The sequence below is a fragment of the Macaca thibetana genome, chromosome 1 (genome assembly GCF_024542745.1).
Source record: "Macaca thibetana thibetana isolate TM-01 chromosome 1, ASM2454274v1, whole genome shotgun sequence".
NCBI classification, from domain to species: Eukaryota; Metazoa; Chordata; class Mammalia; order Primates; family Cercopithecidae; genus Macaca; species Macaca thibetana.
The window spans coordinates 92,345,969-92,363,651 of record NC_065578.1 but is presented as its reverse complement, the minus strand read 5'-3'; the positions used below and the strand labels follow the sequence as shown (position 1 = coordinate 92,363,651).

General features: G+C 44.5%; 1 protein-coding gene across 1 annotated transcript; it reads left to right on the top strand.

The window, feature by feature from the left end:
• Positions 1–3,018: 3,018 nt before the first annotated feature.
• LOC126964165 (trafficking protein particle complex subunit 2-like protein) lies at positions 3,019–5,269 on the top strand. Its single transcript, XM_050806969.1, has one exon. It carries the CDS (start codon positions 3,171–3,173, stop codon positions 3,498–3,500), a length of 330 nt encoding a protein of 109 aa, XP_050662926.1. The 5' UTR covers positions 3,019–3,170; the 3' UTR covers positions 3,501–5,269.
• Positions 5,270–17,683: the final 12,414 nt, after the last annotated feature.

Sequence of the window (17,683 nt, the reverse complement as noted above, 5' to 3'; positions counted from 1 at the left end):
TATCCAAACAATGGCACACTACTTACAGTAAATAGCAATGAACTATTGATACACACAACAGCATGGATGAATCTCAAAATAATTATGCTGAGTGAAAGAATCTAGAAAAAAAATAAGGCACACTGTAGTATTTCATTTATATAAAACTCTAGAAGCTGCAGACTAATCTATAGTGATGAAAACAGATCAATCATTACCTGGGGAGGAGTGGCTAGAGAGGGGCAGAAGGACAGGGGTACAGGAAACTTGTGTGGGTGATGAATATATCCCCTATCTTTTGTGGTGATTGCTTGACAGTATATACATATGTCAAAACTTACCAAACTGTACACTTCAAATACATGCAGTTTATTGTATATCAATTATATCTCGATAAAAGTGTTTAAAGACAAAAGTGATAGTTTGGCAAGAACTTGAAGGAAGTGAGAAAATTCACCTTGTGGATAACTAATGGGAGATTTTTGAAAAATTATTAACAAAATCTGTGCAGAGACATTTCGATTTTTTGTTTACCCAGAAATTTTACCTTCTTCTGGTGTAACAGCACCTTCTATATCAGTTAGGATTTGTATTGGCTGCAAGTGACAGCAAATTCAACACAGTAGGAACTTAGGCAAATTAAAGTTTAATTTTTCCCTTCCATAAATCTAGGCAGTTTAGGGTTGGTATGACGACAGGCAGGCAGACTCAGGAAATGCTGTCTTTATTCTTTTTTTTTTTCTTTCTTTCTTTCTTTTTTGTTTTGAGACAGAATTTTGCTCTGTCACCCAGGCTGGAGTGCAGTGGTGCCATCTTGGTTCACTGCGACCTGTACCTCCCGGGTTCAAGTGATTCTCGTGCTTCAGTCTCACAAGTAGCTGGGATTACAGGTGCCTGCCACCACGCCCAGCTAATTTTTGTATTTTTAGTAGAGACAGGGTTTCACCATGTTTGGCCAGGCTGGTCTCGAACTCCTGACTTCAAGCGATACACCCGCCTCAGCCTCCCAAAGTGCTGGGATTACAGATGTGAGCCACCGCACCCGGCCCCAATTTCTTAAAATAAGACAGCAAAGATGTTTGCCACCTGAATTGACTCTACCTTTCATGAAAGATTTCTCTAGCATGTGATGTTGCTTGATAGCATTTTACTCGTAATAGAACTTCTTTCAAAATTGGAGCCAGTCCTCTCAAACCCTGCTGCTGCTTTATCAATGATGTTTATGTAATATCTAAATCCTTTGTTGTCATTTCAACAATGTTCACAGCATCTTCACCAGGAGTAGATTCCATCTTGAGAAACTACTTTCTTTGCTCATCCATAAGAAGCAACTCCTCACTGGTTCAAGTTGGATCATGAGATTGCAGCAATTCAGTCCCATCTTCAGGCTCCACAATTTTTTTTTTTTTTTTTGAGATGGAGTTTCACTCTTGTTACCCAGGCTGGAGTGCAATGGCACCATCTCGGCTCACCGCAACCTCTGCCTCCTGGGTTCAAGCAGTTCTCCTACCTCAGTCTCCTGAGTAGCTGGGATCACAGGCATGCACCACCATGCCTGGCTAATTTTGCATTTTTAGTAGAGATGGGGTTTATCCATGTTGGTCAGGCTGGTCTCAAACTCCTGACCTCAAGTGATCCGCCCACCTCTGCCTCCCAAAGTGCTAGGATTACAGTCGTGAGCCACTGTGCCTGGCCTCCACTTCTAATTCTAGTTCTCTTGCTCTTTCCACATCTGCAGTAACTTCCTTCACTGAAGTCTTGAACCCTTCAAAATCATCTGTGGTGGTTGGATCAACTTCTTCCAAACTCCTGTTAATGTTGATATTTTGACCTCCTCCTATGAATAACCAATTTTTTTAGAGGTAGGGTCTCACTACGTTTCCCAGGCTGGAGTACAGTGGCTATTCACAGGCACAGTCATGGCACACTGCAGCCTTGAATTCCTGGCCTAAAGTAATCCTCCTGCCTTAGCCTCCTGAGTAGCTACGTGCATGCCACCGGATCAGACTTATGAAGGTTCCCAATGGCATCTAGAATAGTGAATCCCTCCCAGAAGTAGTTCTATTTACTTTGTCCAAATCTGTCAGAGGAATCGCTATCTATGGCAGCTATTGCCTTATGAAATGTATTTCTTAAATAAGACTGAAAATTTTGAAGTAAATCAAAATTACTTTGTTTTTTTTTAGACAGTGTCTCACTCTGTCACCCAGGCTGGAGCGCAGTGGTACAATGTCAGCTTAGTTCAGCCTTGACCTCCCAGGCTCAGGTGATCCTCAGCCTCCCTGGCAGCTGGGACTACAGGTGCACACCACCACCACTCCTGGCTAATTTTTGTACTTTTTGTAGAGATGGGTTTTCGCCATGTTGCCCAGGTTGGTCTCGAACTCCTGGGCTCAAGCAATCTGCCTGCCTTGGCCTTCCAAAGTGCTGGGATTACAGGAGTGAGCCACTGCACCCAGCCCCAAGTTACTTCTTGATGATCCATCGGCTGCAGAATGGATGTTGTAAGCAGGCATGAAAACAACATTCATCTCCTTGTACACCTTCATCAGAAGTCTTGGGAGACCAGGTGCATTGTCAAGAGCAGTAATATTTTAAAAATAACATATTTTTCTTAGCGGTAGGTCTCAACAGTGGGCTTAAAATATTTAGTAAACCATGCTGTAATCCTATGTGCTGTCACTCCAGGTTTTGTTGCTCCATTTACAGGGCATAGATAGAGTAGATTTGGCATAATTCTTAATTGCCCTAGAATTTTCAGACTGGTAGATAAGCATTGGCTTCAACTTAAAGTCACCAGCTGCATTAGCCCCTAACAAGACAGTCAGCCTGTTTTTTGAAGATTAGAAGCCAGGCATTGATTTCTCTCCATCTATTAAAGTCCTAGGTAACATCTTTCCCAATGTAAGACAGTTCTGCCTACCCTGATAATCTATTGTTGGCCAGCCGTGGTGGCTCATGCCTTTAATCCCATCACTTTGGGAGTCCAAGGCCAACAGATCGCTAGAGTTCAGTTGTTTAAGACCAGCCCTGGGTGCGGGGCGGGGAGCTGCGTGACCAGCGGCGGGTCACGTGATGCGGCACGCGCCGGGCCTCCCAAGTTGTCGGTTTGCATCGCGGTGATCGCCAAGGAGAATTACCCCTTCTACATTCGCAGCACCCCCACGGAGAACGAGCTGAAGTTCCACTACATGGTGCACACATCTCTGGACGTGGTGGATGAGAAGATCTCCGCAATGGCGAAGGCCCTGGTCGACCAGAGGGAGCTGTACCTGGACCTGCTCTACCCCACGGAGGACTACAAGGTATACGGCTACGTCACCAACTCCAAGGTGAAGTTTGTCATGGTGGTGGATTCCTCCAACACAGCCCTTCGAGACAACGAAATTCGCAGCATGTTCAGGAAGCTACACAACTCCTACACGGACGTGATGTGCAACCCCTTCTACAACCCGGGGGACTGCATCCAGTCCAGGGCCTTTGATAACATGGTGACGTCCATGATGATACAGGTGTGCTGAATGAGCTGTGCTGCCGGCCATCGCAGAGGATCCCACGCGCGACCGTAGTAGACATCGGTCTGTTCTCCTCGCCTCTTCCTGAATGGGACGCCTGGGGCTTTCAAGGCAGGCAGCTGTGCATGTTCTCTCAACTAAAGGTCTTGTGAGATGAAATTTGGCTTTTTCCTTCCGTGTCAGCCAGGGATTTAACTAAGAAGAATTCAACTAAGGACTTTCAGGGGTGTGGGCAGAGGTTTGGGATTAGGTGGTGCAGGAAGCCTGTCCCCAGTTGTCCCGAAGGGGCAGGGGCAAGGACGCCTGGAGCCAAGAGTTCCTGAGCCTGCAGGACCTGTGACCATGTGGGTCGCCCATTGGCTGAACAGGTGGACTGGTCTGGAGGGGGCGGCCTCCTGAGCCCAGAACCAGCCTAGGATCTAGGGGCAAAAGGGGAGCCAGCGTGCCTTCCCACAGGGGAGGGCCCTCCTCTTTCTGGACTTGGCCTCCATTCTTTGCATCTGGCCCAACGTCTAGACTCAGCCCGGCCTGAAAAGAACCCTTGTGAAACCTGGGAAGCCTCGTGGCCCCGTGGCGTTGGCTCAGCTGCAGCCCTCATCCTAAACCCTGGAGCGCAGACTTGAGGCGCCCCTTCCTGCCTGTTGGTGCTGAGGGGGTTAGGTGCTATGTCGCTTGATGACATGGCTGACTACCACCCAGGGCAGCGGCCGAGCCCTTAGTGGTGTCAGTGCCGCCGGCATCCTTGGGGTCCGGCAGTCAAGGCTCAGCCAGCTGAGGAGACAACCCCCCCACCCCCCGAGCTGGTTCCAGCACTGGTCCAGGACTGGAGAGTTTCTCAAGGACCTTGAAGACCCCAGGAGCCCCTGCAGCAGGAAAGGCTGTAAGGAGGTCAGCCTGGGGCACACACAGGGAGGGGAACTTTCTCGATACATATTTATTTGCCTTTTCATCCCATCCAGCAAGCACAGTGTTAATTTTATAAATTATAGAAGAAATCAGCAAGGAGTGTGTGTGAAAACCGCATGCCCCAGGCCTCCCCCGCCCCAGGGTGAATTGGAAGTCCTGGCGTGGGCCGAGGCACACCAGGCAGCTGGTCTGGGTGCACGTGGGCCATAGGCCACCCTCACAGGGTTAAATCTTTAACAAGAGCCTCATGTTTGTTAGAAGGTGAGTCCCCAGCCCAAGCACCTAGCACCTCCCCACTGCAGCCCAGTGTGAAATCTTTGCCTTTTAGTGGGGATCGCTCCTGCCTGAGTCCTGGCTGTGGTGGGGACTCTGCAAGTTGCTAACCCAGCATCCATTCTCCTTCCTCCCTACTAACAGAACTCCGGTGCCTCTGCACAGCTCTGACAGCGGGCAGATGAGAACCATGTCCTGGCCTCCCTCGCAGCCTGGGGTGTGCAGCTGTGGCATGGAGGTGGGTGGTGCTAGGAGAGACTTTCGGGGAAGCTCCTGTGAAGGGGGCTCAGCTGCCAGGTGCAGGGCCCTTCCCCTTTGCCTTCTTCCTGTCTGGAACATGGATGTGATGGCTGGTGCTGGGACAGCTGTCCTGAGAGCATGAGGAAAGAGTCACACCCTGAGGACAGTGGAGCTGACACAGAACGCGGGAAGGACCCTGGGCCTTTGCTGACGCAGAACGCGGGAAGGACCCTGGGCCTTTGCTGACGCAGAACGCGGGAAGGACCCTGGGCTTTTGCTGAGGTACCAGCCCCGGACTACTTAAGTTCAGCTTTTTTTAAATGTGAGAAAATAAACGCACCCCTCTCTGGTTTAAACCACAAACAAACAAACAAACAAAGACCAGCCTGGGCAACATAGCGAAACCCTGTCTCTATAAATAATGCAAAAATTAGCCAAGCATAATGGCACGGGCCTGTAGTCCCAGTTACTCATGAGGCTGAGGTGGGAGGATCACCTGAGCCCAGGAAGTTGAGGCTGCCTTAAGCAGTAATTGCATCACTGTACTCCAGTCTGGGCAAGAGAGGGAGACTGTCAAAAACAAAGAAAGAAAGAGAGAGAAAGAAAGAAAGAGAGAGAGAGAGAGAAAGAAAGAAAGAGAGAGAGAGAGAGGGAAAGGAGGGAGGGAGGAAAAGAAAGAGGAAGGGAGGGAGGGAAGGAAGGGAGGGAGAGGGAGGGAAGGGAGGGAGGGAGGGAAGAGAAGAATTTGGGCACCGTGCCTCATGCCTCTAATTCCAGCACTTTGGGAGACTGAGGCAGGCAGATCACTTGAGGCCAGGAGTTCAAGACCAGCCTGGGCAACATGGCGAAACCCTGTCTCTGTGAAAAATACAAAAATTAGCTGGGTGTGGTGGCTCGAGCCTGTAATTCCAGCTACTCGAGAGGCTAAGGAGAGAGGATCGCTTGAACCCAGGAAGAGGAGGTTTGCGCCACTGCACTCCAGCCTGGCAACAAGAGTGAAACTCCGTCTCAAAAAAAAAAAAAAAAGAAAAGAAAATCAAATCTGTTGTTTAGTGTAGTCTTAGATCTTTGCTAGATCCTCTAGATAACTTGCTCAGCTTCTACGTCAGTGCTTACGGCTCCACCTTGTGCTTTTACATGATGGAGGTGGCATCTTTAAACCTCATAAACCTCATGAACCAACCTCTGTTAATTTTTCTTCTGGAGCTTTCTCACCTCTCTCAGCCTTCACAGAATGGAAGAGAGTTAGAACCTTGCTCTGGATTAGGCTTTAGCTGATTTAATCTTCCATCCAGACCACTAGAGTTTTCTCCATATCAGCAATAAGACTGTTTTACTGTCTTACCATTCTTGTGTTCACTGGAGTAGCACTTTTAACTTCCTTCCAGAACTTTTCCTTTGTGTTTACAACTTGGCTGTTTGGTGCAAGAGGCCTCGCTTACAGCCTATCTCAGCTTTTGACATGACTTTCTCACTAAATCATTTCTAGCTTTTGATTTAAAGTGAAAGGCCTGCAACTCTTCCTTTCACTTGAACATTTATAGGTCACTCTAGGGTTATTAATTCACCTAATTCCGATATTGCTGTGTCTCAGGGAATAGAGAGGCCCTAAGAAAGGGAGACAGACAGGGGAATGGCCAGTTAGTGGAGCAGTCAGACTACACACAACATTTTTGGATGAAGTTCTCTGTCTTATATGAGTACAGTTCATGGTGTCCCAAAACAATAACAATAGCATTGTAAAAGATCACTGGTCACCATAACAGATATAATAATAATGAAAAAGCTTGAAATATTGCCAGAATTACCAAAATGTGACCCAGAGACACAAAGTGAGCACACTCTGTCGGAAGCATTGTGCTGGCAGACTTGCTCAACACAGAGCTGCCACAAGCTTTCAATTTGTAAAAATCACAGTATCTGCAAAGTGCAACAAAGCAAAGTGTGCCTGTGCCTAATATGTCCCCAGTCGTCAATAAAAGAGAACACTTAGGGGCTAATTTTGGTCCTTGGGCAGCACCTTACAAGGCCAATTTAACTAAAGAATTAACACTACATTCAAAGCAAATCTCACGAGAAGAAATAATAAATGGTTAGTGCACATATAAAAAAGATTCACACTCTGAATTCTAATTAGGAAAATAATTATTAACACAAAAGGAGGCTGGCTAGGTGTGGTGGCTCACGCCTGTTATCCCAGCACTTAGGAAGGCCAAGGTGGGCAGACAGCTTGAGCCAGGGAATTCGAGACCAGCCTGGGCAACATGGTGAAACCCCATCTCTACAAAAAAATACTAAACAGCCAGGAGTGGTGGCACACACCTGTAGTCCCTGTTGCCCGAAGGGCTAAGGCGGGAAGATCACTTGAGCCTAGTAGGTTGAGTAGGTTCTGTAGAGCCACTGCACTCCAGCCTGGGTGACAGAGTGAGGCCTTGACTCAAAACAAAAACAAAAACAAAAAACAAAAGGAGGATACATATATTGTAATATATTATTGTGAGAATATAAATTGGTACCAAGTTTGTAGAGAAAAATTTTCTAATATAGGTTGAGCTTCCATAATCTAAAAATTTGAAATCTAAAATGCTCCAAAATTTGAAACGTTTTTGCACATTGACATGATGTTTAAAGGTCATTCTCAAAGGAAATGTTGATTGGAGCACTTTGGATTTTGGATTTTCAGATTAGGGATGCTCAACTGATAAATACATGCAAATACTAAACAATCCAAAATCTGAAACACTTCTTGTACCAAGTATTTCACATAAGGGATAGTCTACCTATAACTACCACAATTTAAAATGCATGTATCTTTTGACCAACAATTTTATTTCTAAGAAACAGCACTCTAGAGTTTAAGGAGATACACACGAGAATATTCACTAAAACATGATTTGAACAAGTGAAAATTGGAGTCAATGTAAAATATTCGTTAATAAAAAAAGTTTCAGTAAATTGTGGTACATTCATGTGATGGTACATTTTATAACAATTTTATAAGATCCTTTATAACTATGGCCCTATATTTATTATAAAACTGTTATAAAAAAATAGAACGACCAAGGCAGGCAGATCACCTGAGGTCAGGAGTTCAAGACCAACCTGGCCAACATGGTGAAACCCCATCTCTACTAAAAATACAAAAATGAGCTGGGTGTGGTGACGCACGCCTGTAATCTGAGCTACTCAGGAAGCAGAGGCAGGAGGATTGCTTGAATCCGGGAGGGGAGGTTGCAGTGAATTTAGGTGGTAGCATATAGGTAATATAGTGTAAAATGAAAATAATAAATTATAAAATGAAATATAGCATATAATTTCATTTATTTTCCTTTATTTAAACAATACACATATATAGAATCTGCCAAAATTGGGGGTTCCTCATCTCTCAGAGTAGGACTCTATTTTGATTTTTTAAAGAAGTCAGGAGATGAAAATAGAAGGATACATAGAGAGCGTTATGAGGGTTTTGAGGGGGGTTCTGTAGTTTAAAATACACACATACACACACACACGTCTATATTTAGTGAGGGTGGGGGTTGTTTTGCAGTTAGACTTGGCACTGTCTTGATACCCACCACACCACCCCTGCCCCTCTGCCTGAAGGTGAGCTTGCTCAGTGATCCGAAGAGGACTGGGCCCCACAGTGAGTTCTGCTCACTAGGCAATGAGCATCAATCAACAAGAGGGACATCTCTACTTCTGCTCAACCTCCGCCAAACTGAGCAAACAAATGTTCCAAAACGAGATGTTCTGATGCTTTCCATTAATTCTCTCAGGGCATAAATTGTGACACCCATGGTGATGGCCAGCTTTGGCCTCTAACCTCATTTGGGACCCTGAAGGACAGGCAGGTTTCTGCCCAGTCTTTTGTAGAAACACAAAAAGCAGCATTGCTCTCTATATGAAGCAGCTTAAAGTAGAGAATTTCCAGAAATTCTCCTTTATTGCACATTATGAGTCCCATCTTCTTGGCAGGACCACATGGATCTTGCTGTACCTTGCTGAAGAATAATAGGCAATAGTTACAGCCTGCTCATCTCACCTGCTCTGTGGAAAAACAGAATCATTAAGTAACAATATTAGGGATATCATGCCCCCCCAGGGGATTTCCTTAAAGATACACATAGAGGAAGGTCTAGAAGGAGACACAAGAAACCATCCTTGTGATTACCCAGAAGGAGCAAGAATAGGGAGGATGGGAGTAGGAGGGCCTTCTGTGTGTTTGAATAATTTACAAGTGATTATTACTTTCATAATTAAAACTCTTTTATTACCAGCTGAGAATTAATGTTATATGCTCACTGTGTATATGTTAGAATGAACCCAAAAATATAATCTAAGGAAAATCTTTGCCCGGCATTTTCCAGCTCACCCCCATGGGGAAGTTGGGTGGCTTTCTATTTAAGTATGCATACTGGTTAGGTGCTTTCCTTTCAGAAGGGACATCAATTCTCAGTTACTTACGCTTTACTACACCTTGGAACTTCCAAACTTCAAGTTCTCAGAAAATATAATCTTGAATTATCTGGTGTTGAATTATTAGCAAATGTTTAGTTGTAAAGATCACGTTGAGGAGAATGGCCTGATAGGAATGGGCTCATTCCATAGTCATCCTAATTTTGTCAGGTTTGGAGATAAATCCTTGGAGAGATTTCTTGGATTACATTGTTTCAATACCCACCTCCCCCATGACTTGGCCCTTTGCTGACCTACATTTAGCATTTTGCCTTGAATCTATACTGAGAGGTGTTTTAAGAAATACATGGCCAGGCATTGTGGCTCACACATGTAATCCCAATACTTTGGGAGTCCGAGGCAGGCAGATCACCTGATGTCAGGAGTTTGAGACCAGCCTGGCCAACATGGCAAAACCCTGTCTCTACTAAAAATACAAAAATTAGTCAGGCGTGGTGGCTCGTGGGAGCCCGGGAGTTCTAGACCAGCCTGGGCAACATGGTGAAACCCCATCTCTATCTGCCTGTAGTCCCAGCTACTGGAGAGGCTGAGGCAGGAGAATCACTTGAACCCAGGAGGCGGAGGTTGCAGTGAGCTGAGATCATGCCACTGCACTCCAGCCTGGGCAACAGAGTGAGACTCTGTCTCAAAATAAAAAAAGAAGAACCAAAAAAAAAAAGAAAGAAAGAAAGAAATACATTACATTTACCATTGTAGAAACTGTAGGATAGTCGTTGGGAATGATGGAACACACTACCGAGTTGGGCACAGTGGTATGCCCCTGCAATACCTGCTACTTGGCAGGCTGAGGTTGGGGAATTGCTTGAACCCAGGAGTTCAAGTCCAGCCTGGGTAACATAGTGAGACTTTGTCACAAACAAACAAACAAACAAAAAACCACACACTATTCCAAAATATGGCACCTTGGCATATTGAATATTTTAAGCTGAAGGAATTTGAGAAACAACATGTACAGGAAGGATATTCTGGCCTTCCCTTGAAGCAAGTCATAAGATCCTCATGTGAGAGGTGCCCTCCCATACTTGGAGAAAAGGAGCACCCCTATCTCCATGGACACGGGAACACCAAAGGGAATCTGGGTGAACAGGCCATGCCATCTCCCGAGTTTATTACACTTAGCTAGCTCATACTTTTTCATTATCCTATCACATTTATCCATGACGCTCTACTCTTCATCAAATGTAGCATAAAAACTCTCAATTGCTTCTTCAGCTCTTCATTTCCTTATGAAGTCAACTGTATCATGTAAAACTTACATTAAATAAATGTGTGTGCTTTTATCTTGTTAATCTCTCTCTCATTACACTGGCCTCAGCCAATGAACCTAAGATGGATAGAAGGAAAAGATATTTTTTCTCCCCTACGAGAACATTGTCTACATATCACAATAACACAGGAAAAGCTGGTTTCTTTTTGTGAGTACCTGGTCCTCTTTTATCTTATAGACACTGCGAATATTGTAATCGCTTTGTTTTTCCCTGACCACTGGGAAATTCATTCATTCATTTAAATATTTGTAATTAGTTTCCTATGTACCAGGCATCCACGTGGGTTCTGCAGATAACAATGATAAACAGAAATGAACATGGCCTGTGTCCTCATAGAGTTTATTATCTAGAAGTGAAGACAGACATTAATCAAATAATCACATGAATATAGTTACAGGTAATTATCAGTGGTGATGGTTGGACTGCAGAGGGATCAGAACTTTTCTTGGAAGTCAGGGAAGACTTCTCTGAATTGAGATCTGCAGGATAATTAGAAGTTTGGTAGAGGATGGGGAGACGCAAGAAGCATTTTGGGAAGTGGGAACAGCATGTGCATGAGCCATGTGGCAGGAGGGTGCATAGGCACTGGAGGAACTGAAAGAAGAGCACTGTGGCTAAATGCAGAACATTTGAGGGACAGTAGCATTAGCTGAGGGTGGAGCACAGGTGCCACTGAACCACTGAACTGTTTTAAATGACTAACCACATGAGCTATGATAAATAACTCAACCTTCCGAAGACTGTTTTCTAGGGTGAAAAACTCTGTTCCTTAAGCACACGGTGATGCTGAACTACCTACTGATCTACCATTAAAGCTACAAACAAATGGCCAGGCACAGTGGCTCACGCCTGTAATCCCAGCACTTTGGGAGGCCAAGACGGGCGGACCACGAGGTCAGGAGATCGAGACCATCCTGGCTAACAAGGTGAAACCCTGTATCTATTAAAAATACAAACAAATTAGCTGGGCATGGTGGTGGGCGCCTGTAGTACCAGCTACTCTGGAGGCTGAGGCAGGAGAATGGCGTGAACCCGGGAGGCGGAGCTTGCAGTGAGCCGAGATCATGCTACTGCCCTCCAGCCTGGGCATCAGAGCGAGACTCCATCAAAAAAAAAAAAAAAATGCTACAAACAAATTTGAGCTAAACTTTCTCTAGGGAACAGCATACTGGAAATTTCCACTTAGGAGGAAGGCTATAGAAAAGAGGCCTTTTGGGAGTTTTCTAAATCAGTGGGGTGCAGTGGCAGGCCTGTAGTTCCAGCTACTTGGGAGATGGGGACAGGGGACAGGAGGATAGCTTGCATGTAGGGGTTCTGGGATGTAGTGCACTATGGTCACTTGGTGTCCACACTGAGTTCGGCATCAGTATGGTGACCTCCCAGTAGTAGGGGACCACCTGGTTGCCTAAGGAGGAGTGAACTGGCCCAGGTCAGAAACAGAGCAGGTCAAAACTCCCATGCTGATCAGTAGTGGGATTGCACCTGTGAATAGCCACTGCACTCATAGTCAACATAGTCAGAACCTGTCTCCCAGAATACAATTTAAAAATAAAATAAAAATCAAATTATGGGCTGGGCATGGTGGCTCGCACCTGTAATCCTAGCACTTTGGAAGGCCCAGGCAGAAGGATCACTCAAGCCCAGTAGTTTGAGGTTGTACTAGCTATGATTGCATCACTGCGCTCCAGCCTGGGCAAAAAAGCAAGACTTCCTCTCTAATTAAAAAAATAGGTCGGGCGCAGTGGCTCACACCTGTAATCCCAGCACTTTGGGAGGCCAAGGCAGGTGGATCACGAGGTCAGGAGTTCAAGACCAGCCTGGTCAACATGGTGAAACGCTGTCTCTACTCAAAATACAAAAATTAGCTGGGTGTGGTGGCACGCACCTGTAATCCCAGCTACTCGGGAGGCTGAGAGGCAGGAGGATGGCTTGAACCCAGGAGGCAGAGGTTGTGGTGAGCCGAGATGGCACCATTGCAGTCCAGCCTGGATGATAGAGCAAGACTCCATCTCAAAACTAAATTAATAAATAAATAAAAATAAATAAAATAATGCACTGTGAAAGAATAGCCTCAGGTGTAAAGGTCCTGTGATTGGTAACCTACAGGGAGCACTGTCCACCCTACCTTTTTAAGGATTTTGTTAACATGCACAGAATACTTACAGACAATATATAAGGCACTTTCAGATATATTATTTTGTTTAATCTGCACAACAAGGTTAGGATATATTTTTTTTTCTATTTTGGAAATGAGAAAACTAAAGCCAGAGAAATTAGGTATGTAACTTATTCAAAGTCACAGAGCCAGAAAATCATATAACTGGGATTCAAATTCAGGTAATCTGGTCCAAATTCATACAAATCACACCAAAGAGGTCTCAACAAGGCTGAATGTGGCCCAGAATTGCCTAAGAGACCTTCAGTTCTTCATTTCAGCCCCAGGGTGGGGAGGCGGGGACTGGATCCACCGATCCTCATTCATGAACCCAATGTAAAAGAAATCTTATCGGCCGGGCGCGGTGGCTCAAGCCTGTAATCCCAGCACTTTGGGAGGCCGAGACGGGCGGATCACGAGGTCAGGAGATCGAGACCATCCTGGCTAATACGGTGAAACCCTGTCTCTACTAAAAAACACAAAAAAAACTAGCCGGGCGAGGTGGCGGGCGCCTATAGTCCCAGCTACTCAGGAGAATGGCGTAAACCCAGGAGGCGGAGCTTGCAGTGAGCTGAGATCCGGCCACTGCACTCCAGCCTGGGTGACAGAGCAAGACTCCGTCTCAAAAAAAAAAAAAAAGAAATCTTATCTTCTAAGGAAATGCCCTCACTTCTGCTATCAACACAGTCAGGTAAGACAAGGGAAGAAAGTAATTTACTTATTAAAGAAACTACCTCAGAAGGTCCTCAGCTTAAAAGAAGGAAGTAAAACAGATAAACCCTTTCGCCTAGAGAGATAAAAGATTCTACTTCCCCAGATGGCCTTGACAGGGAGTGGGTTCTGTGAAATCCATACTTTATAAAGGGAAGGGAAATGTCACCAGACTTTCCTATCTGTAGAACTTTGTTAGAGTCTATAAAGAGGAAAAATATAACATGGGACCAGCTGTCAATACTTCTGTTTTTAAAAAGGAAAACCACCTTTGGAACAAAATGAGACCACACTGGAATGGAATAGGACATCTTAGACATGACAAGTTCTAACTTGGTGTGTGATTATTAAGAGGCAACCCCCCAATCCTGCTGAGTCAACGGGCAGAATCTATTTTCAGTTTCCAACTTGTCCTGAGACGCTCTAAGTCTCTTGCCAAGTTGAATCAGTACAGCATCTGTGGGTACCGATTAAGAACTCTACATTACCTAGGAAGAGAGCAGCAGAGAGCGTCAGGATAAAAGCATCCAAAAGTGAAGAAAATTCGCCAACTATCTAGTCATGGAGCCAAATCATTTGTTAACAGCAGGAAAAGGAAAGACCTGCTCTGGTCGGTCCAAGTCCCTATTCCCTGGGCAACTAGGTGTCTTTTTCTACTTCTTCTGACAGTCCCAGGCAGGACACTGGCCTGAGAATCAAGGTCTCATTGGAGGCTTCTTTGCTTGGGTGCTTGACTTTTGCTGCCCCTACCTCTTGCTGAGACTGTGCTCTTACCTCCTGACCACCCCTTTCACTCACTGGGTTTCTAACCCTGCCTGACTTTTGGCATGCCTGGTCTTCTAAAGCATTCTCCTTTGGGGTTTCTGATCTCTTTTGTTGCTATCTGCATGCCTAGTTTCTGGCATACTCTAAATTCTGCCTGCCTCTGGCTTCTAGGTCACTAATTTGTCCTTTGGTTCTTGGGTCCTTCTCAACTCCTGTTTTTCCATCTTGCTGGCCCATTGCCTGGCCAAGACTCTACTTGCAGCTTCCTTCACCTATTTGATATTTTTAAACCTGTTTTTGCAAAACACAATCATTGTTCACAGTCCCAGAACTGACACATATTTAGAGCATGAAGTGGAGTAATCAAGAGGAAATGCCTTTTTGGAAAGAGGAAATGCAGGATTAGAGTGGAGGCAAGTTTAGTCTTCTTTACAACTGAATCTCAGGAAGGCAATAATGGAGAATATAAAGTGAAAAATACCTGAATTCAAATAGAAATCCTTTTATTGTTGGTAATTTAAGTAACAAAATAGTAATCTTCTAAGAATAATTTAAAACAAGAACCCTGATAGATCACTACTTTTTTTTTTTTTTTTGAGACAGCGTCTTACTCTGTCACCCAGGCTGGAATGCAGTGGTGAGATCTCGGCTCATTGCAACCTCTGCTGTCCAGGGTTCGAGCGATTCTCCTGCCTCAGCCTCCCGAGTAGCTGGGATTACAGGCACCTGCCACTGTGCCTGGCTAATTTTTTTGTATTTTTAGTAGAGACGGGGCTTCACCATCTTGGCTAGACTGGTCTTGAACTCCTGACCTCATGATCCACCCTCACTGACCTTCCAAAGTGCTGGGATTACAGGCGTGAGCTACCACGCCTGGCCTGATCATTCCTTCTTAATAATATTCTGGGTTTTTTTTTGAGAGTCAGAGGATGAGGAAGAACAAAAGTTCTGTTTTTCATATCATGAAAATGTAGCTCCTTTGAACTAAATGTTTTTAGCTCATTATCAAATTTTGAATATATGAATTTAGATCTTTTAATGGGTAAAATAATTTAAAATTCAGTTATAATAACTTATTTTCAGTATCCCAAATTTGAAACCAATGTTTAATTTAAATCTAATTGAACTGTGCTATTTTCATAGCGATTCACTGGCTCCTTTTGAAAGGTTTAATTTTAGGTTGTAGGAATTTAAGACAGATAATTCTTAAGGTACCCCTATAGTAATCAGTTCTATAACAACAACATGTTTGTCTTATAGATAAATATGTAACTCACTCTTGTCCCTTCAAAAATGATGAATTATGTGACTCTAGAGTTATATAGCTGTAATTTTCCTTAGAATCAGAAAAACAAATCCAGTCATTTCTATGTCTGCCAGAATAGTGAAACATTTGTTTTATTTTATTTTATTTTATTTTATTTTATTTATTTTTTTTTTTGAGACGGAGTCTTGCTCTGTCGCCCGGGCTGGAGTGCAGTGGCCGGATCTCAGCTCACTGCAAGCTCTGCCTCCCGGGTTTACGCCATTCTCCTGCCTCAGCCTCCCGAGTAGCTGGGACTACAGGCGCCCGCCACCTCGCCCGGCTAGTTTTTTGTATTTTTTAGTAGAGATGGGGTTTCACCGTGTTAGCTAGAATGGTCTCGATCTCCTGACCTCGTGATCCTCCCGTCTCCGCCTCCCAAAGTGCTGGGATTACAGGCTTGAGCCACCGGGCCCGGCCCCATTTGTTTTATTTTAAAGTGAGTAGAGCTAAGTAGCAGAAACGGATACGGAGTTTGCCTGTAATAGAATTCTGGGTGTGCACCTTCACAGCATGACCTTGGGCAAGTTACCCAACCTTTTCCCACCTGAGAAAGATTTTTAACCAACTCTAGCCACACATGCTGTGACCTTGGGCTCTTCCTGTGAGTCCTTATTCTTAAAACTAGAGATAACTGTGCTGTGCAGGCAACTGGAAATTAAATTTTGCCTTCATACAGGTGGTGGTTATAGACCCTGGCAGTCTTTCAACAGACTTCCCAGTTACCACCTCCAACCTGCTGGCCTGAATTTCAGAGGAGTCTCTCCCTCTGAACTACTTGATTCTGTGTCAACTTGATTCTATCCAGCTGCTGCCTAATCCAACACTGACAACTGCTTTCACGAACTATAGCCTGATACCTGGAACTATTTTGAACACTTGTTGGCCCTGTCAGCATCACCAAGTTCCAGTCCATCCCAGCGGACATGTTCAATGCTGGTTCTCTTCTCCTCTCTGGTATTAGCAGGCCATACTTGGCCCACTCCGAGATGTCAGATATGTGATTCTGTATTGTATAATCCTACAGCATCAAGAAATAGTTAGATTATATTCATTACAGCGTTTCATAAAACAGAGACATGGGTGTCACAGTTCAAAAAGATCTCTATTAATGTAACAACGGTCAACAGTTTTACAAGAGTTGGTGCCTTAAAGGGACTAGTTTTGTTTACTGAGAAAATTAATTTGTGTGGAAAGCCCACTTCCCTATAACTCAAAAATAAATTTTTACCTAAAGCTTTTTGGGAAGGTTTGTTGAAGATGCTGGCGCTCCCTTGATTTGTTCAACAACAAGAGTAATCAGGCTGGGCGTGCTGGTTCATACCTGTAATCCCAGCACTTTGGGAGGCAGAGGAGAGCGGATCACCTGAGGTGAGGAGTTTGAGACCAGCCTGGCCAGCATAGTGAAACCTTGTCTCTACTAAAAGTACAAAAAAATTAGCCAGGCATGGTGGTGGGTGCCTTGTAATCCCAGCTACTCAGGAGGCTGAGATGTGAGAACTGCTTGAACCCAGGAGGCAGAGGTTGCAGTGAGCCGAGATAGAGCCCTTGCATCCTAGCCTGGGCAACAGAGCAAGACTCTGTCTCAAAAAAAAAAAAAAAAAAAAAAAGTAATCATACACAGCCTTATAGCAGGACATTTTAGACATCTTTTTCAGACTTCTACATGAGTCCAGTGCCTACTCTGTGCTAAGCATCATGCTGAGCACTTTATAACACAGAACCCCATTTAATCCTCCTGTTGCTGAAAATGAAACTGAGGCATGGAGATTTTAAACAGCTGGCCCAAGGTCATATAGCTAAAAAGTGGCAGAACTAAACAGAGAGCCTATCTGTTTTCAGTGGTTCTTGTAGAGCTCCTAACCACTATAATGCAAAAAAGAAACATTGAAAAACAGGAAAAAACTCAGGAAAAGATGAAGAATATACTCCACAAGAAGTCTGGAGTCCTTATTACATTTTCTGAATTTGTTGGTTCTAACTGGATTTTACTGGGGGTGATCAGCAAGGAAACATCTGGGTTCTCTAAGATCTTTACTGTCATCTGAGAGAATCAAATGTTTCCTGGACTTGGATGGTTATTCTTGTGCTC

Coding starts and splice junctions, on each gene's coding strand:
- LOC126964165 (XM_050806969.1), top strand. CDS start 3,171: ATGGTGCACACATCTCTGGACGTGGTGGATGAGAAGATCTCCGCAATG.